Source organism: Panthera tigris, chromosome D1 (assembly GCF_018350195.1).
Source record: "Panthera tigris isolate Pti1 chromosome D1, P.tigris_Pti1_mat1.1, whole genome shotgun sequence".
Lineage (NCBI taxonomy): Eukaryota > Metazoa > Chordata > Mammalia > Carnivora > Felidae > Panthera > Panthera tigris.
The window spans coordinates 102,228,419-102,248,179 of record NC_056669.1 but is presented as its reverse complement, the minus strand read 5'-3'; the positions used below and the strand labels follow the sequence as shown (position 1 = coordinate 102,248,179).

The window sequence follows — 19,761 nt, the reverse complement described above, 5'->3', positions numbered from 1 at the left end:
GGGAGGGTACAACCTTCAGGCAAGGATTTGGTTCCAGCTCATACCAATCTCCGTGCAACTGGAATTTATCCTAGTTAATAAGTCATCTTTTAAAAATGATATAAATTATCTAATTTATTAAGCTATGTGTGCCAGAGACCTCTAAAATTTGTCTACTATTTTACTCACTAATTCTCTTCTAGAAAGGAAATTAACAAATGTGCATAACAACAGAAAGTGACAAGTATAATACTGCCTCTTGGTTATCGGCTGGAAAGAGAGGGCTCATTCAATAGATTTTAACTGAAAAAATAATAATAATAAAAAGATTACATATTGAAGTAAAGGAACCTATAAGAGTGGCAACACACACCAGTCTAGCAATAGAAAGAAGCCACGATCGCTCCTGGACCTCACAGACATAAGGTGGTACAGTATTATCAGAGACCAGTAAGAGCTACGTTCATTGAGAGAAAACACTTGGTAGAAACTGTACCTTCAGGGCTTTAGGGGGGGAAAGGCAACAACTGACAGGACTCCAGCCATGCAAGGAGAGAGCAGGGAGATAAATAGCCCCGCCTCTCTCTGCTTGCACCCTCCCAACCCACCCCTTGCCCTGTCTCCCATTGGCCAAACCCAACTGGAAGCAAGAGGGCAGTGTAGACTGAATGATTCGGTTCTCAGAAACTAGACTTGTAGAGCACGACAGGGCAGAAAAGGATCCTGAGAGTTAGGGACAAACAGAACAATCAGAAAAGGATTGTTTAGTATATAGTATTTTATGGAGAAATGAAAATATGTTAATGAACCAATTTCCCCTTAATAAAGTATTGGCTAGACAATTATTGTATGAAAGAATATTGTTTATACCCTCTACCTCACAATGCACGTCCTCCAAATAAGCTTTATTTTCTGGGAAAAGTGACAGTAGCTTCCATGCTCATTTGCCTTAGTGAATTCCTGTTTTCCTTCCAGTTATATTCTGATAATACTTTGTTATCTTTTCACCTGTCTGGAGCTTTTAAGAAGACGATTTTTGTGTCTTTTTAAATATTCTCGATATCCCCTAGAATTTTAGGTAGTAATTAACTTCTTAGTAACACGTTCATTTATCAGTGGCATTCTACAGTCAATAATCCCTAATTAGTTACATAATTAAAGAAGTGGTTATCTGAAAGTTTACCGAGAGGCAATGAAGAAGATTTGTGGCACAGCACAGGCCCCGGAGCCACGATACCTGGGTTTGCCTCTTTCTACATGTGTGACAAGGAAAGAATCACTTAAGCCCTCTGTGCTTTGATTTTATTTTTAATCGAATGGAGACTACAATAAACGTAGCTGAAAGAATCATTTAAGGATTAAATGAATTCCGGCAGGTTTTACAATAAGCCCTATAAGCATGATATCAACCATTGTTGTATTATTATTGCTCCTATCATTATCGTCGTTATTTGGGGGCCCCAGAAGGAAAATAAAGGAAGAGAATTGGAGGGGCTATTTTCCCAAGTGATGTTATGAGAGTTTCTTCCAGCATCTTCTCCACACTTCCTTGGGGTGTTCTGCTGACTCATCAAATAGATTCAAGCTTGAGGGGATCAGCAGCAACAATGAAAGGGTAAATTTACCTGAGAGAATTCCTTCTTTTTGATATTCAGCCATTTAAGGTATCTAGAGGTGAAAGAAGTGTGTTTAGTTTATAATATTTGTTAGTAGTAATGAGTGCAATGATTTTAAAGGAAACCTTTCCCATTCTACCTAAACCTACAGAAATGATTAACAGAACATATATGTTTTAGTTGGTGTGGGCTGCTGTAACAAAACACCACAGGCTGAGTGGCTTAAACAGCCAAAATTTATCTCTCAAAGTTCTGGAAGCTGTAAGTCCAAGATCAATCAATGTGTCAGCGTCTAGTGAGGACACCCTTCCTGGTTTCCTGTCTTCTCGTCGTCACCTCATATTGTGGAGAGAGAGAGAATTCTAGTGTCTTTCTCTCTATTTTTAAATGTTCTATTTACTTTTGAGAAAGAGAGACAGAGAGAGGCAGAGTGAGTGGGGGGGAGGGCAGAGAGAGAGGGAGACAGAATCCGAAGCAGTCTCCACCTCTGAGCTGTCAGCACAGAGCCCGACGCGGGGCTCGAACCCGCAAGCTGCGAGATCATGACCAGAGCTGAAGTCGGATGCTTAACCGACTGAGCCACCCACACGCCCCTAAGTAAATAAACTTAAAAAAAAAGAAAGAAGAAAGAAACTTAAAGCTATAAACTTCTTGTGGATATGCTATCAAGTCCTAGTCCTTTTCTGCTTCATGGATGACGATGGTGATGATGATGATGATGATGACGATGATGATGATGACAATGATGATGATAGCTGACCCCTTCATGATCACTTACATGGTTTTATTCATTTATCCTTTCCAAAACTTTAGAAGAGGCATATCATTATTATCCCCAATTCATAGATAAGGAAACGGATGCACAGAAAGGTTAAATTACTATACAAGGTTTTAAAAAAAAATGGTGAGAAGCATAACCAGAGATCAAACCCAGGAAACAGAGCATCTGAGTCCACCCACTTAATCAATATGCTCTATTACTCTTTCCAGAACGAAGTGCCCAATGCCTGGTGAGCCAAACAGCAAGGAGGCTGTTTTACTTTAGACACAGGGTGAAGCAGAAAGCAACAGATGGTGGTATGGTAGGAGATAAGATATGAAAGGAGATAAGAAATTACACAAAGTCAGAATCGTGAAGCAATGTATAGACCATAGTAAGAGCTTCGATTTCGCCCTAAGTAAGGTACAAGGCCACGGGAGAGATTTGAGTGGAGTGGGAGCATTATCAGGCTTACACTTTAAATCACTCTGCTTGTGGAGTAGAAAATACGCTATTTGAGAGAAAACAGGGGACCAGAGTCTTGTTAGGCATCTGTTGTAACAATCTAGGCAAGGAATCACATTTCTGATGTCTTTGGAAGGTAAAGCCAATAGAATTTTGTACAGACGGGATGTGGGGTGTGAGTGAAAGAGGGGAGTCAAGGAAGACTTCAATTTTTTTTTTTTTTGACTTCTAAAAATGTAATGAGATGCCATCTACTAAAACTGAGACTCCTAGGAGAAAGTAAAATTTAGTGAGGAAAATCAAGAATTGTGTTTTGGGTATGTGGCACTTAAAATATATTTTGGATGTTGAAAAGGTTCTATTCAAAGCCTGCTCCCCAGTCAAACTTCCAGACAAAGCTCACAGGCATCTGTACTTGGCCCCAACTCTTTGTTTTTCTGCGTTATGGTGCTCCCAGTCTCAGAAAATAGACCACAACTACAAAACATATTCTTTTCTAGCTGGACCACAACCCACGTCGCAGACGAGCCCCATACGGAGTTCCCCCAAGGAACTGGTCACCTCTTGCTCTACCCGGCCAATAGTGGATCCCTCCACTCACTTTGCCACATGGGCACAGCTGCAACCCTCTTACATCCTTAAAACCCCTTAAAAGGCCTAGCCTAGGGGTGCCTGGGTGGCTCAGTCGGTTGACATCCAACACTTAATTTTGGCTCTGGTCATGATCCAGAGTTGTGGGATCAAGCCCCATGTCAGCCACCACACTGAGCAGGGATTCATTCTTTCTCTCTCTCTCTCTCTCTCTCTCTCTCTCTCTCTCTCTCTCTCTTACCCTCTGCCCCTCTCCCCTGCTCATGCTCTCTCTCTGTCTCTCCAAAATTAAGAAAATTAAAAAAAAACGTTTAGGGGCTCCTGGGTGGCTCAGTCAGTTAAGCATCCGACTTCAGCTCAGGTCATGATCTCACCGCTTGTGAGTTTGAGCCCCACGTCGGGCTCTGTGCTGACAGCTCGGAGCCTGGAGCCTGCTTTAGATTCTCTGTCTCCCTCTCTCTCTGCCCCTCCCCTGCTCACATTCTGTCTCTCTCTCTCTCTCTCTGTCAAAAAATAAATAAACATTAAAAAAATTTTTTAGAAAACGTTTAAAGGCCCAGCCTAACAGAAACTCAGGGTCGACATTCCTCTTGATGTCTGGCCCCTCTCCTCCCTTGCAGAGGGAATAAACTCTCTTCTGCTCATTGCTCTATTCTTGGTGCAGTTCTTCACCACATGCATTGCCAGCCACCCCCTCAGATACCCAGATCAGAAGAAATGCGGTTGTTGCAATCATAAATTCACAATGATGGACATGTGGATGGTACTTCATTAAACCTCCCTGTCCTTATATTCATCCTCCTCATTGTCCTTGGCTGGACTCTCTTTATTGTCCTGACATTCAAATGTTGGTGCTCAGTCCTTGGCCTTCTTTCTGATTTCCCTCCCCTCCTAAAGTAATCTCGCTTGGTACCATGGTTTTTAACGTATTCATGTATTTACATATATTTAAAATTAGTACAATTGCCTGGCATAGAGAAAACATTCAGAAAATATTAGCAGTGTTATGAGCCATTACCCCTGCATCGGAACCACGGACGCTGCAAGGTTCCTGCTGCTAAGCTTTGGACCAGTTTGTCGTTGCAGTTACTGTGGAGTGTGCTTGATTATGTAGTATTGAACTTGCGGCTGATTCTACCAAACTCCAGGAGCTGGGAGTTTATCAAGGAGTGCCCATAAAAAGAAAATAAGTCTATCAAGATCATGTATATTTTATTTATCATAATTGAGTTAATTAGATGCCATCGTTGGCAAATGTAAAGCATGAACTTTTCAAAGTTGATTTCTGTAAAGCTTTTCCTGATGTTTTCAAAATACTCTTGCTGCCCTTTAAAAAAATGTCTTGTGATTCTAAAAACTAAAAACAAAAAAAAATTATTGTGGTAAGAACACAACATGATATTTATCCTCTTAACACATGTGAAGTGTATCATACATCATAATTACCTTCTAAATCATATAAAAATATCCGTGTAAATTAACTGTAGGGGCAATAAGAAAGTTTATAGGATGACTAAAGGAATCAAATGGTCTATATTAGCTATATATTTATCTGAAGTAGTAAAAAATAAAAATTAAAACACCCTAAATGTCCAGTATTAGGGAATAGTTTAATAAATTGTGGAACATCAATACTATTAAGTAGTCACAAAAAGTATAAGTATGAACATGACCTTTAAAAAGAAAAATGTTGGGACGCCTGGGTGGCTTAGTCAGTTCAGTGTCCGACTTCGGCTCAGGTCATGATCTCACAGTTCATGGGTTGGAGCTCCGCCTCCGGCTCTGTGCTGACAGCTCAGGGCCTGGCACCTGCTTCGGAGTCTGTGTCTCCCTCTCTCTGTGCCCCTCCCCCGCTCGCGCTCGGTTTCTTTCTCTCAAAAATAAAAGGAAATGTTACAAAAAATTTCTAAAAAGAGAAACGTTTATAACCTACAGTTATGTGGAAACTATGACAAGGATGTAAAAGATGTTTCTAGGAATGAGGTCATCTGAACAAATAAATGTATCTGTGTGGGACAGAAAGGAAAATGGGTCTGAGTACAGCCCCCATATGCACTTACCAACCCATTCAGTCATAAGAACCAGCACAGATTTACTTGGCCATTGCCACGAATATAAAAGGCAAGCTCTCTTCACTCACATAGATTTTAGATATCTTGGACCTTTATGGAAAAATCTGATTTGCTTATTTTGGCTTCAGGGAAGACCTTTCCACGTGAAGTTGCCTCTGCCCTAACCTTTTTTTTCCCTCCCTGTGGCTGGCACATCATTTCGTAGATCTGTTCATTGCCTCGCAGAAGCCTTCCTGGAACGCAGAACAGCCCTCTGCACCCGTCTTGCCTAGAACATCACTCTCTTCTGCTCTCTTTCCCATTACCCTTATCCCATTCTCCTTCTTCTCTATAGCACCCACCCTTCTGGCATGTTATTAAATGTGAGTATTCTTGGGGCGCCTGGGTGGCTCAGTCTGCTAAGCCTCCGACACCAGCTCAGGTCATGATCTCACGGTTCGTGGGTTTGAGCCTCGTGTCAAGCTCTGTGCTGACAGCTCAGAGCCTGGAGCCTGTTTCAGATTCTGTGTCTCCCACCCTCTCTGCCTCTCCCCTGCTCACTCTCTGTTTCTCTCTAAAATAAATAAACATTAAGAAAAATTTAGCGTGCGTATTTTTTTTAATGTTTATTTATTTTTGAGAGAGAGACAGAGCATCAGCAGGGGAGGGCAGAGAGAGAGGGAGACACAGAATCCAAAGCAGGCTCCATCCAGGCTCTGAGCTGCCAGCACAGAGCCCGACACGGAGCTGGAACCCACCAACCATGAGATCGTGACCTGAGCCGAAGCCGGACGCTCAACCAACTGAGCCACCTGGGTGCCCCAAATGTGCGTATTCTTATTTATTGCTTGTGATCTGTTTTCCCCTCTCCAAGAACACAATCTCTGTGAGGACAAAATAGTTGTCTATTTTGTACACTGAAGTATCCCGAGAGTTGGAAGAAGGGCCTACCTCAGAGCAGGAGTTCAATAAATATTTGTTACATATTGACTAAAAATGTATTGTTTTTTTTCAGAATTCCACATCATTTATGTAATTTTTTTTCAATATATGAAGTTTATTGTCAAATTGGTTTCCATACAACACCCAGTGCTCATCCCAAAAGGTGCCCTCCTCAGTACCCATCACCCACCCTCCCCTCCCTCCCACCCCCCATCAACCCTCAGTTTGTTCTCAGTTTTTAAGAGTCTCTTATGCTTTTGCTTTCTCCCACTCTAACCTTTTTTTTTCCTTCCCCTCCCCCATGGGTTTCTGTTAAGTTTCTCAGGATCCACATAAGAGTGAAACCATATGGTATCTGTCTTTCTCTGTATGGCTTATTTCACTTAGCATCACACTCTCCAGTTCCATCCACGTTGCTACAAAGGGCCATATTTCGTTCTTTCTCATTGCCACGTAGTACTCCATTGTGTATATAAACCACAATTTCTTTATCCATTCATCAGTTTATGGACATTTCAGCTCTTTCCATAATTTGGCTATTGTTGAGAGTGCTGCTATAAACATTGGGGTACAAGTGCCCCTATGCATCAATACTCCTGTATCCCTTGAGTAAATTCCTAGCAGTGCTATTGCTGGGTCATAGGGTAGGTCTATTTTTAATTTTTTGAGGAACCTCCACACTGTTTTCCAGAGTGGCTGCACCAGTTTGCATTCCCACCAACAGTGCAAGAGGGTTCCCGTTTCTCCACATCCTCTCCAGCATCTATAGTCTCCTGATTTGTTCATTTTGGCCACTCTGACTGGCGTGAGGTGATATCTGAGTGTGGTTTTGATAATGGACATCAGACAAGGAGGCCCAACGTGGCTAAAAATAAATGGCAGGAATGATGAGAAGGTATGTGATTTTAAGTCCATGAAGTCTGGAGGGAGGTGGGAAGGGAGAAACAAATAAGAAAAACATGGCAAGGCAGAGTTGGAAACGTAACTATAATTACAAAACAAAACAAAACACCACCTTTTAATGACTAAGAAAGTATCAGCAGAGAAAAAAGTTAATCAAGAAACAAAAACAAGTAAGATAAGAGGAAATGAGGCCATAGACCAGAAGGAATGATTATGGAAAAATCCTTCATAAATTTTCTACTTCTCAAGAAAAAGGCACCCACCATTCATAGAAGTTTAGAGCTGAAAGGGTCCATGATGTCTATTAATCAATGACCTCGCACCCCAGATGAGGAGCCCATGTTAGAGCTTCAGTATTTGCCAAAGATGAAGGAACCCCGTGGCAGAGCTGTAACTATACTCTAGATCCCCAGATGCCTAGGCTAGTGCTGAATTAGTGCATCGCACATACGCCATGAGTTCAGGCTGAAATGAACGTGGGCATTCAACAATGCTCACTGGGAAACTGTCTGGAACACAACGTCAGAAAGTTCCCTGGCGGGTACAGGAAAGGAATGAGGAGACCCTCATGGAATTCTCGGATAGTAAATGTCTACAGTGGCCACACGGAAGAGTTGCCCATTGGCAACTGGCTGAGTTCGTCAACTCAGAAAATAATTTTCCTCAAATACTTTTCTCTAGCTGGGTTCAGTTTGAGGGGAAACCATTGGGGAAATTCCTCCTCTTTGGGGACTCATTAATTTTAAAGACCTTTTACAAAGGACACTAAATGATCTGACTAGATCAGACAAGACTGGACTCTGAGTGGCTGTACCAGAATTTATTTTCTATGGTTAAGGAAGAGACTAGCCTTCTAATTCCAAACTTGAATTAGGATTATTCGACAGGATCATCCTTCCAAAGGATATCTCTCTTACCCTACTTCACCTTGACCATAAATTTCTAATAGGTGTCTCTTCTCCTGAATATTAGCATGTAGAGGAAACTTCTCTGTTTTTATCTGGATATTATAGGTATCACATACCATCTACTTCTCCTCTCCAGGATATATTGCACAATGCAAAGTTCATGAATCCCCATTGCATTTTATCCTGTAAGAGTCAGTGAACTCTGAGAGGGAGCATCTCAGAAAAAAAAAAAAAAAAAGGAAAAGGGAAAAAAAAGGTAACCTTCTCTTTAGTGAATTACCTTAGAAGGCTGATGGAATGAAGCAAATTTCAAAATGGTAAGAGAGCATCTCAAGAGACTTAATTCCTTTGATTTGATTTAGATTTTATTTTTAAAAATAATAATAGAGACACAAATTCCTATAATGTTTACTATTGGGGAAAAATACTCATGTATATCAATATTAAATTGTGGAAAACCAATGAATTATCAGAGTGTGTGTTACTATCCACTTTCACAGATACAGAAAAGGAAACTCTGATAAATGATTGAATTGCTCAGTTTCATATACCTGATAAGTATAAAGCCAGAATGAAACATGTCTTTTGCCTTTTCTTTCACTATTTCCTCCTTGGGACCATCCTAAAGAGTATAGCATGAAACTCACTTTTTTCCAGTAACGTTATTAAATCATAAACAATTTAATGGTGTTATGTGAAAACCAAAGTATTCCATGGTGAAAATAGTTGGAAAATTTTCAGGTAAAATTAAGCTATTTGCTTTACAATAGGACCTCAGAGAACTTTATTGTACTACTATGCATCGTGAACCTTGAGGAAGAGTGTGAATGTTTTCAATGTCATCAAACTCATTCCTGAAGCATCGCCAACAGCTCATGTTCTAAGGAACACAGTTTCAAAACTGGTTCCTCAGAAGATGTTTAAATTTTCTTCTCAGGTGCTTTGTTTCCTTATAAGGCTGAATTTGTCAATTAAGTCGTAATTTTCTTAGATCCCTCTACATAGCTGAGCCCAAGACTTGAGTTCAGAACAGACAATAAATGTTCGCGTGATTTATTTATGGGTAAGGTACCATGCATGACCTTAGAGTTGAGATGAAGAGGTTTTCTGGGAGTTCACAGAGGGAGCACCTACCTTGGAGTTGGGGGAAAATGAGAATCAGGGAAAGTTTTCTGGGGAAGAACTGAACTGAGCTCTGAAAGAGGAGTAGGATGTATCTAAGGGAAATAGTTTGGGGGGCAGGAGATGTATTAAAGAGTTCTCAAAGTATCTGGCAAAAGATGTGGCCTCCCTTACCTGTGTCCACAGTAGTAGTCTGAGTCTGGGCATGTTTTTTAGCAACACTATCAGTCATACCAAGTATCCTATTTTGCCTAGATGTTTGCAATCTCTAGGTAAGTTAAGCAGCCTTTGATATAGGTGAAAAGTGAGATATTGATATACATTGACTCTACTCTCTGCTAACTAATACATCCAATGTGGATTCTGGCCTCAGGTTTGCCCATAACCAGCCACATGCCTTTGGACAAGGCTTCATCTTGGTGGACCTCAGTTTTTGCATGTAGGATACGAGAGGATAGAACTGATGTCTCTTGAGTCCCCTTACAGTTCCCAGATATAAGGATTCAACTTTCTGGTTTTTTTTTTTTAATGTTTATCTATTTTTGAGAGAGAGAGAGAGATTGTGTGAGCAGGGGAGGGACAGAGAGAGAGGGAGACACAGAATCCGAAGCAGGCTCCAGGTTCTGAACTCTCAGCACAGAGCCCGACGTGGGGCTCGAACTCACAAACCGTGAGATCATGACCTGAGCCAAAGTCGGACACTTAACTGACTGAACCAACCAGGTGCCCCTGCATATTTTCTAAAAGAGCACACGTTTGACCTATGGCAGGACCTGGCCGTGGTTTCATGGTTCCCTGACATTTTCAAAAGTGTTTCTGTGTTACACGCACACTGTTTATGCATTGCCAGGATGCAATACAGTACAAACTCCAATACTGCTTTGTTGGCTATTGAGGAATAATCATCACCTGAGTTTCCCAACATTCTCAAACTTACTGGCTCAACACGTACATCAGTGCTTCCCACTACTCATCCACTGAATCTATCTCACCCGATCCCTGCTTTATGCCCTGTAGCAGACAAACAAACTAAATAACCACTGGATTGAAGAAGTCCCAGTCAAGGTGGGGCTGGAGGAATTGCAGGCTAACTGGGCTGTAGAAGGAGCCACCCGACATTGGCTTTTAAAGGAAGTTTAAAGGGCACGAGATTTAACCACAAAATAATCTGATTTAGTTCGAATCAAATCAATGGCCATAGGGATACACTGATGAATAAGAGAGACATTCTTGCCCTTAAATATCGCTTAAATGTAGCCCTGACTGAAATGTTTATCAGGCGGGCACTACCAGAGTTGAGTGTTTTAAGCATGAACTCCCCAGGGAAGGAATACAAGTCGCTGGAAATCAAGTGAATTCACAGGTAGTGATGATAACAGGGTTGGGAGGTTCTTTGAGAACAGCAGAGTGAAACACCTTTGAAAATGAACCCTGAAGAGGAAAGCCCTATTTTGTAAACACAAACTCTGTTGCGTCTGGTTTTTCAATAGGCTATGTAGACCCACCTTGGATATGTGTGCGAGTTGCTCCTTGAAATCACCTTGTAGTGACTTGTCCTGGCAGACATCAGGTTCCAATACTACATGTCTTACTTTATCCCCAGATTATGTCTTGTACCAAATCTCGCATGTTCTCATGAGGTACAGTGCTGCACATTCAATGCCCATGTCTTAATCCGATAGAATCATTTTGAAATGTTTTCTTGAATCCAGATCTCTTATGTGGTTTTCACCACACATAATTATAATTATTTTACTGAAATCTCACTTCCACTTTGTTTTCCTCTTCCTGATTTTCTGTTACTATTATTATTCAAGGTTTATGAGAGCAACTGTACAACCTGGAAGGATTCGGCTGTAGAGGAAGCTCTTCCACTCTGGAAGAGACAAGAATGACGGGTAAATATCCAAAGGAAACTCACCACCGTGAGAAAAGAGAGGGGAGGGCAGTTGGACGCTTGTTATGCCCCAGACACATTATTTTTTGAAATATTTAATCTTCATAAATTCCCTATTAGGCACCAGATTCACTTCCTCCATCATACATTAGAGAACCAAGGCTTACCAAGTAACATAATTAATGTGAAAATTAAATTAGCAAATATAAGGGGACTAGATTTCAAAACCAGATCTCATTGACTACAAAAATCCATGTGACTGACACTCTACCAGCCCTCCTTCCCAACACCATGTTGAAACACCAATGCACAGAGGAAAAATTGTAATTTGCTATATGATTGCCAAATTGTGTATGTTCATTATAAAATTTGTAAAGACAGAGAAGCATAAGTCATAAAGAAAATGATTCTCAATCCCACTCACCCATCAATATCTATTATTAACATTTTTAAAAATGTTCTTTCAATTTATGAGCAGATATAATTGTTTTTTAAATGGAATCATGATGTAATGCCTTTTTATAATCTGCTTCTTCATGAGCCTTCTAGATCTTATTAAACATTTTTCTGCAACATCGCTTTTTTTTCAGGGATAGAATTTAGTGATTCATCGCTTACATATAACGCCCAGGGCTCATCCCAACAAATGCCCTCCTTAATGCCCATACCCGTTTAACCCATCCCCCCACCAACCTCCCCTGCAGCAGCCCTCCGTTTGTTCTCTGTATTTAAGAGTCTCTTATGGTTTGTCTCCCTCTCTGTTTTTATATTATTTTTGATTCTCTTCCTTTATGTTCATGTGTTTTGTATCTTAATTCTCACATATGAGTGAAATCATATATTGCAAATGGCAAGATTTCATTGTTTTTTATTGCTGAGTAATATTCCATTATATATATATATATATATGTATATATATATAGATAGATAGATAGATAGATATACCTCATCTTCTTTATCCATTTATCCGTCGATGGACATTTGGGCTCTTTCCATACTTTGGCTCTTGCCAATAGTCTGCAATATCATTTTTAAATGATTACATGTTCTCTCATATGGATTAACCATTTTCTTATTACTGATATTTTGGTTGACACAGTTTTTCACCGTTATATTGAAAACTGTAATAATTTTATGCACAGACTCATAAATAGTCTATAAGAATAAATTTTTAAAAAGAATATCACTGAAGCAAAATGTATGCATTTACTCAAGTCTCCTATTACGTATCTCCAGATTATACTTCAGAAATTTTTCTAGCGCTTTCTACTTCCACTAACAATGGTCAGGGATGTGTCTCTCCTTGAAACTTTAACAACAGCAGGGATTATCTTTTTTTCCACTACTGTCAGTTTATAAGCAGAAAATAGTATCTGATCTTGTTTCATTGTATATTTATTTGAGTATTAATGACATTGGATTTGCATATATTTGTTTGCGTTTGCATATTTCTTTTTTGAATTGCCTGTTCAGATCCTCTATTTGTTTTTCTATTGATGGGTTTATTTTTGGTGAATTATATAAAACTTCACCTTCTATTTAGTTTGCTTATTTTATTTTTGACCCACAGATCTTTTAAATTTTTATTCTGCCAAAATATCAATCTTTTTATGCGTGCAGCACATTTGCTTGCAAATCATCTGTACTCTTTGGACTGAAAAACGTTCATCTTCACTATCTTGTAGTTTTCTTCCTCTTTTTAAAATATTTGAATCTTAAGTCCATCAGAAATAAATGTTGATACATAATGTGTTAGGGAGTTCTTTTTTTTAAATGATTAGCCCATTGTCCTGAGTCCATATCAGGAAACTGTTGGTCCTCTCGAATTGATTTGAAATAGTGACAATAGTTCGTATCCATTGAATGTATACTCTGTGCCTGGACTGTTCTAAGTACTTTTATAAAATAATTCCTTTGACAAAGTCTGACAACAACCTACGAAGTAGATACATGTATTTTCAGATCCATTTTACAGATAATAAAACTGATGCACATAATAGACAGAAGCAATATAACACAGTGATTAAGACAAGAGACTCTGGAGCCAACTTACGTTTAAATTCCCATTCTGGCACGTGCTAGCTGTGGTGACAGCCTTGGGCAAGTTACTTAACCTCTCTGGGCCCCAGTTTTCTCATCCATACAACAGGTACAAGAGCCCCTTTTTAGAGGACCGTTGTGAAATAAGCCAAGGAATGTAAACTACATAAATCAATGCCTGACCAAATGAATGCTATCGAACGGTCGGCTACTGTTAATGATTCTTTCTGTTCTAACGTGCTGGATCTCTGGTGCTCTACGAACGCCCTTTTGATTTATGACATAACATAGGATCTATTTTATAACATATGATCATTTGTGATATATTTTAACGTCTTGTGATGCAAATTCTGTTCTGTGATGGCACTCATTTTTTTTTTTAACTCTCTTGTCTTTCCACCTGTTTATTCTTCTAGGGATTTTGGTAGGAATTTCATAGAAATTACACATTCCTTCAGAGCCAGTTAACACTAAAATATTGGGTTTTCCATCCAGCCATGTAACAATTTTCTCCAAATAGTTCCTACGTGTTACTCCTTAGGTTTATTCCCTGGTGTCTTATTTATTATTCACTCATTCCTTTTGGTGGTTGTTTGAGGGAAGGGCACTTTCTTTTTAAAATTTTTTAAGTTTATTAATTTATTTTTGAGAGAGAGAGAAGGAGAGAGAGGGAGCAGGGGAGGAGCAGAGAGAGAGATAGAGAGAGAGAGAGAGAGAGAGAGAGAGAGAGAGAGAATTCCAAGCAGGCTCTGTGTTGTCAGCACAGAGCCCGACACAGGGCTCAAACTCATGAAACATGAGATCGTGACCTGAGCTGAAACCAAGAGTCCAATGCTTAACCGACTAGGCCATCCAGGCGCCCTGGGAAAGGCACTTTCTAACTAACATTGACTAAAAAACAAAACAAACAAACAAAACCCAGAGAGCCCTAAGATCCAAAGCATGAAGTACGTACTTACCATAATCATTTACTTTAACTTAAAATATTCAAAGGGGAACTTATTCATCAACCTTTGGATCTAAAGCCGAGGGCTTTGAGTTTGTATCACCTGAAATCAAAGCCTTGATTCTCAGGATATGTTAATTCCAGTTTTAGCTTTTGTAACGATGGAGTGAACATTTAGACCCACGGCAGATATGAATATGAACTTACTGAAAATTGTATCATTTCACTCCCAGTCTTTCATTGTTCTGGCATACACCTTATCCCACAAAAATTTTTAGCAACCTGTAATTATCAGGTGTTTCTTAAGCAGTCAATTGTTAATTTTCATAATTTATAGCCATGTAACATCTTATCAGGTTTTGTCATACGTAATAAAATCACATAATTACAAAATGACTAGCCAGTGGACTATCGGGTTGGTCCTAATTTTTCGATTGGTTCTGGTGTGTTTTCAGTTCGTGAAATCCTCTATCTCCTTTTTTCTGTCCCCTTGCATTGGCTCAGTCACAAAATGTCATGCTAAACCAAAGCAATGCCAGCCTTTCTAGGTCTCTGTGTGTAGACTGGGTGGATGTGCCTATAATGTAAATATGAGACTCTGTCTTTAATGGAACATCAACTTCATTTAAACTTGTTTGCAGAAATTAAACATTTACTTTTCTTATTTAAGCCATTTCATTTTATATGCTTGTTCACATTTTCCTTTGTTTCAGCCTTTTGTTCTCTGCACTATATGTACTCTTTTAATCAGGTCATTTGGGATGGATATGTTGTGACTTATTCTACATATGATCATTATAGAAATATACGTTTGAATAGGTATTTCTGTGATTAGTCACATCCAAATGAAATATCTTTTGAATCCTTCCTTATACAGATTGAGGATATTATTTCATTGTTATTTTATTTCTCCCATCACTCCCTATCAGTTTCCCAATGAATATAATTCATGGTTTTAAATGTGAGGAATTATGGGGACACCTAGGTGGCTCAGTTGGTTAAGCGTCCAACTTCGACTCAGCTCATGATCTCGCGGTGAGTTCGAGCCCCACGTCGGGCTCTGTGCTGACAGCTTGGAGCTTGAAGCCTGCTTTGCGTTGTGTCTCCCTCTCTCTCTGCCCCTTCCCTGCTTGCACTCTCTCTCTTTCTCAAAAATAAATAAACATAAAATTTGTTTAATGTGAGGAACTATTTTAATGTTTGCATTTTATATTATGTATGTTTTCAAGCACTATTCAGGGAATGTTTTTTCTTTGAATAATATTTGTATTAGCCATTTAGTGTTAAATATATATATTTACTATTTGATTTTTCAAATCGAGTTTTTCCATTACTACTTCCCCAGTCCTGGATTATGTATCCTGATTAATCACCCAGCAGCACAGAGTCTTTGTTGAGAAATTATTTCAATGGTATTTAGAACGACATACTTCCTAAGCCCTTGTAAATCTGAGAGAGTCTGTCTGTTGCTTTTGAACATAAATCACTAAAGCCTGGATACACAATTCTTTGACACCAGTTGGTTTTTCTTAAACCTGTAGATATGACTTTATTGTCTCTTGGGTTTTTATATTAAAAATAAAGTTGTAGTAGCCGAAGGTGCTTAATTTATATGTACTTTTCCCTTCCTAGATGCTTTTAACGTTCTTTTCTTACTCGCCTGCGTGTTCTAATGTCTATTTCAATTCTGCTATTGCATCTTTAGTTTCCTTATTGCCTTTTCTTATCTCTATCAGTTGTACCTTCATTTTTCCTTACTCCCTACAGTCCCCTTCTAGGTGAATCTGTCCTAGCCCTAAAGTTTAGGTTCATGCCTGGAAATTTAGAAAAAATATTTAAACGAGAGGAAAATACATAAAAAGTGTATCTCAGAAAGGACTGGAATAAAAGGTGTTTGCCCAGTTTTATCTGAGCCAAAATAATTGGATGAAAAGTGAACTCAAGAATAAATTACAGTACAGCCGTAAAATGGAATACTCTAAAACAACAGAAATGATAACAAATGTTACATGGGACAGCAGAAAGAACTTTGCAGACACAATGTTGAAGCCCGTCACAAGACAGTACACGCTTTATCATCACACGTAGGAATTGAAACGTAAACTGATCTGCAGTGACCAAAGTTGAAAGGGCGGTTTACCTTCGTAAGGTAGAAAGTCAGGAGACAGGAGAGATGGGTGTAAGTTTCTGGAATTGTTCAATTTGTCCATCTTGATAGTGGCTATACTAGTGTATTTACAGTGCAAAAAATTCAAGCCCTACACTTAGGATTTGTGAATGCCTCTGGATGCTACATTTCACTAAGAATGTTTACCAAAAAAACCACATCCGTTTGTCTAGTTGAAAAAACATCTACAACCGCACAACTGTTCGATGAAATGCAAGCAAAGATTTAGCCCTTGTCAAATGAGATGTAAAATACCAGTGTAAAAAAAAAAAAAAAAAGACATTTCACCAAAGAATATCTATAAGTCTTTGGCACAAGGAACTCTACAGATTACTATCTATCCCATTTTTGAAGATTCCTTGGGAAAACATATACCGTAGCCTCTAGTGTGAATTCCTCCCAAGCACTGAAATTGGAAACTGGATACTAAATGCCAAATCAGAAATCAAATTTAAAATGCCTGCTTTTCTTCCCGCAATAAAACAACTCAGCGAAGGAAGATCCGGCCCTTTCTGTCGCTCTCTTGCAGGGGACATGTTCGCCAGGAGCCCCGTCCTCAACCAATCCGGCCCCACCGAGTTCGTGTTCCGCGCCTTCACCACCGTCCCCGAATTGCAGGCCCTCCTCTTCCTCCTCTTCCTCCTGCTCTACTCGATGATCCTTTGTGGCAACGCGGCCATCGTCTGGGCGGTGCGCACACACAGCTCTCTGCACACCCCCATGTACTTCTTCCTGTGCAACCTGTCTTTCCTGGAAATCTGCTACACCTCTGTTGTGGTGCCTCTGATGCTTGCCAACCTTTGGGGCGCCCGGAAACCCATTCCGCTGGCTGGCTGTGGGGCCCAAATGTTCTTTTTCGTCGCCCTTGGCAGCGCTGACTGCTTCCTCTTGGCAATCATGGCATACGATCGCTACGTGGCCATCTGCCACCCGCTGCGCTACACCCTCATCATGACCCAGAAGCTGTGCGTCCGGATGGTGCTGTGCGCCCTGGGCCTGGCCCTCCTCCTCTCCCTGCAGCTCGCCTGCTTGATCTTCACCTTGCCCTTCTGCGGGCACCGCCGGGAAATCAACCACTTCCTGTGCGACGTGCCTCCCGTCCTGCGGCTGGCCTGCGCCGACATCCGCGTGCACCAGGCCGTGCTCTACGTGGTGGGCATCCTCGTGCTGACCGTCCCCTTCCTGCTTATCTGTGTGTCCTATGTGTTCATCGCCTCCGCCATCCTGCGCATCCGCTCCGCCGAGGGCCGCCGCCGGGCCTTCTCCACCTGCTCGTCGCACCTCACCGTGGTCCTGCTGCAGTATGGCTGTTGCAGCCTGGTCTACCTGCGTCCCCGCTCCAGCACCTCAGAGGACGAGGACCGCCAAATCGCCTTGGTCTACACCTTCGTCACCCCCTTACTCAACCCGCTGATTTACACCCTTAGGAACAAGGATGTCAAAGGTGCCCTGAGGAATGCCATCGCCAGTAAAGCAGCCTCGGACACCCGTTGAGGCTTAAGGGGCCTGGGGGTGGGTGTCTGTCAGTGGCCGTGATAATGGACTCTGAACAACGAATATGGAATTCTCATACTTACCCCCCCACACACTTTGCAGTTGACGTTTCTTTTTGCCATGTTGGCCCCATGTCCACAGTCTGTACTCATTTTCTTGAAGTGCTTGAATAAGATGAAAAATGTGGACAAAAACCTCAATGCAGGAGCGCTAGTCTGCGGGCCCTACTTTAAAGGTTCAGAGCTCAGTCGGGGCAATTGCTTCGTCAGGACCTCCCCCCCCCCCGCCCCCCCCCACCATGCATGCTGGGACTAAAGCATCACAGATGCCCTGCCTCCTGAGAAGGCGATGATACTGAGGTATCCTGTGAACGACGCCTTCAGTTAGATGTGTTCCTACAGACATAGATCTTACTAAGAGAAATACACTGTATTGTTGTTTTAGATACGAACGTGTGGCAAACAGAAGCTTATCTAATGCATCAATTTCCTTCCTTCCATACATCCCAATGGGTTGCCTTCATCGTCCTTCATTGTGCCAGGAAGCGGGCAGGAATTGGCATCCATTGACTGAGCAGGACGCCAGCGCTGCGGGTACAAGCCCTCCGTGCCCTTGTTGGCTTTCCTGCAGCTTTACTCTCCTTCCTCACCTCTTCCGGTGCCTTCTTAACGGCTACTGGTCGAAGACCCACTCAGCAGGTGGCGCCACTGGTCCTCCCACCGCGGCACGTCCTGCAGCCCCATGGTGGTTCCATCCTCCTGCACCTGCTCCCTGACCACAGGCAAACCCTGTAGAATTCGCTCCTCAGTGCCTTGTACAGCTGGCTTCATGCTGCCCAGCCTTCCTGAGGAACAATGAAGTAAAGAGGGATCCAAGCACAGTTCTTAACAGAAATTACCTACTCCAGAACAGTTGGGGGTGGACACGACCTGTCAGGGAAGGGACTGGATGCTGCCCATTAGGCTGACTTCAGCTAGTGACCCCAAGAAGTAAGTGTCAGCCAGGGGATACTAAAACTCACCTAAGGACTTGGTACAATGTTTCTAAATGCCATAGGGCTAAGTTTACCGAAGGCCTGAAAATGCTTCTTTTTACTAATTCAGTAATTCTCGTTCTAAAATCATAATGTCAAATAATTAAGGCTAACGTAACTGGAACTAGAAGCCTGTTCCTTACCTTTATAAAACGAAAAGGCATTAAAATCTCACTTCAGTGTTGGACACATGAATATAACATACTTACAATGCATTTCAATCAATATTAAACAACAAGGGGCAATGTTTCTCATCAGAACACTAAGTGGTAAGAGCCAGAAACAAACGTGTATGTATAACGGGAGCCCAGTTTGGTAAACACACATGTGCAGAATAACAAATACACGCACACCAAAAAGTTAGTGGTTCTTATCTGGGCTTTGTAGAATTATGGATAATCGTTTCTTCTTTATTCATTCATGCATGTTTCCAAGTTTTGTAAAGTGAGACTGTGTTACTCTTGTAAGCAGATAAATGACAGTTTCTGTAAACTCCTATCACAGCACAATCCACCTTTCTTATTCTTCCTAAACTGGCGTATTTTTTTGTCTCAGTTACTTCTTCTCTTCAAAATGACTGCTTTCCACGCTTTTAATTGTTTTCACGCTGATGTCACATGGGGGTAAGGAGAAGGACTACAAAGTGTTAATTATTCTGGAAACAGTCATGGATTTCACAATGTATGAGAAATGCCTTTGCTTCCAGCTAAATGCTGGAGGGAAGGAACAGAAGTCTGGTTGGCAAGCTGCTTATCAACCTATGCAGGCCAAGCCACATCGGGACAGAATGAATCAATTACATGTGCACACTGTGCTAGACATTGTCGAGAATGCAAACATGAGGAAA

The 19,761-nt window shown here is 41.0% G+C and overlaps 1 protein-coding gene across 1 annotated transcript; it reads left to right on the top strand.

Moving 5' to 3' along the window:
- The first annotated feature begins 16,921 nt into the window (after positions 1–16,921).
- LOC102949745 (olfactory receptor 10Q1) lies at positions 16,922–17,881 on the top strand. The gene has a single exon (XM_007092667.2). The coding sequence runs from the start codon at positions 16,922–16,924 to the stop codon at positions 17,879–17,881; it is 960 nt and encodes a 319-aa protein (XP_007092729.2).
- The last annotated feature ends 1,880 nt before the right edge of the window (positions 17,882–19,761 follow it).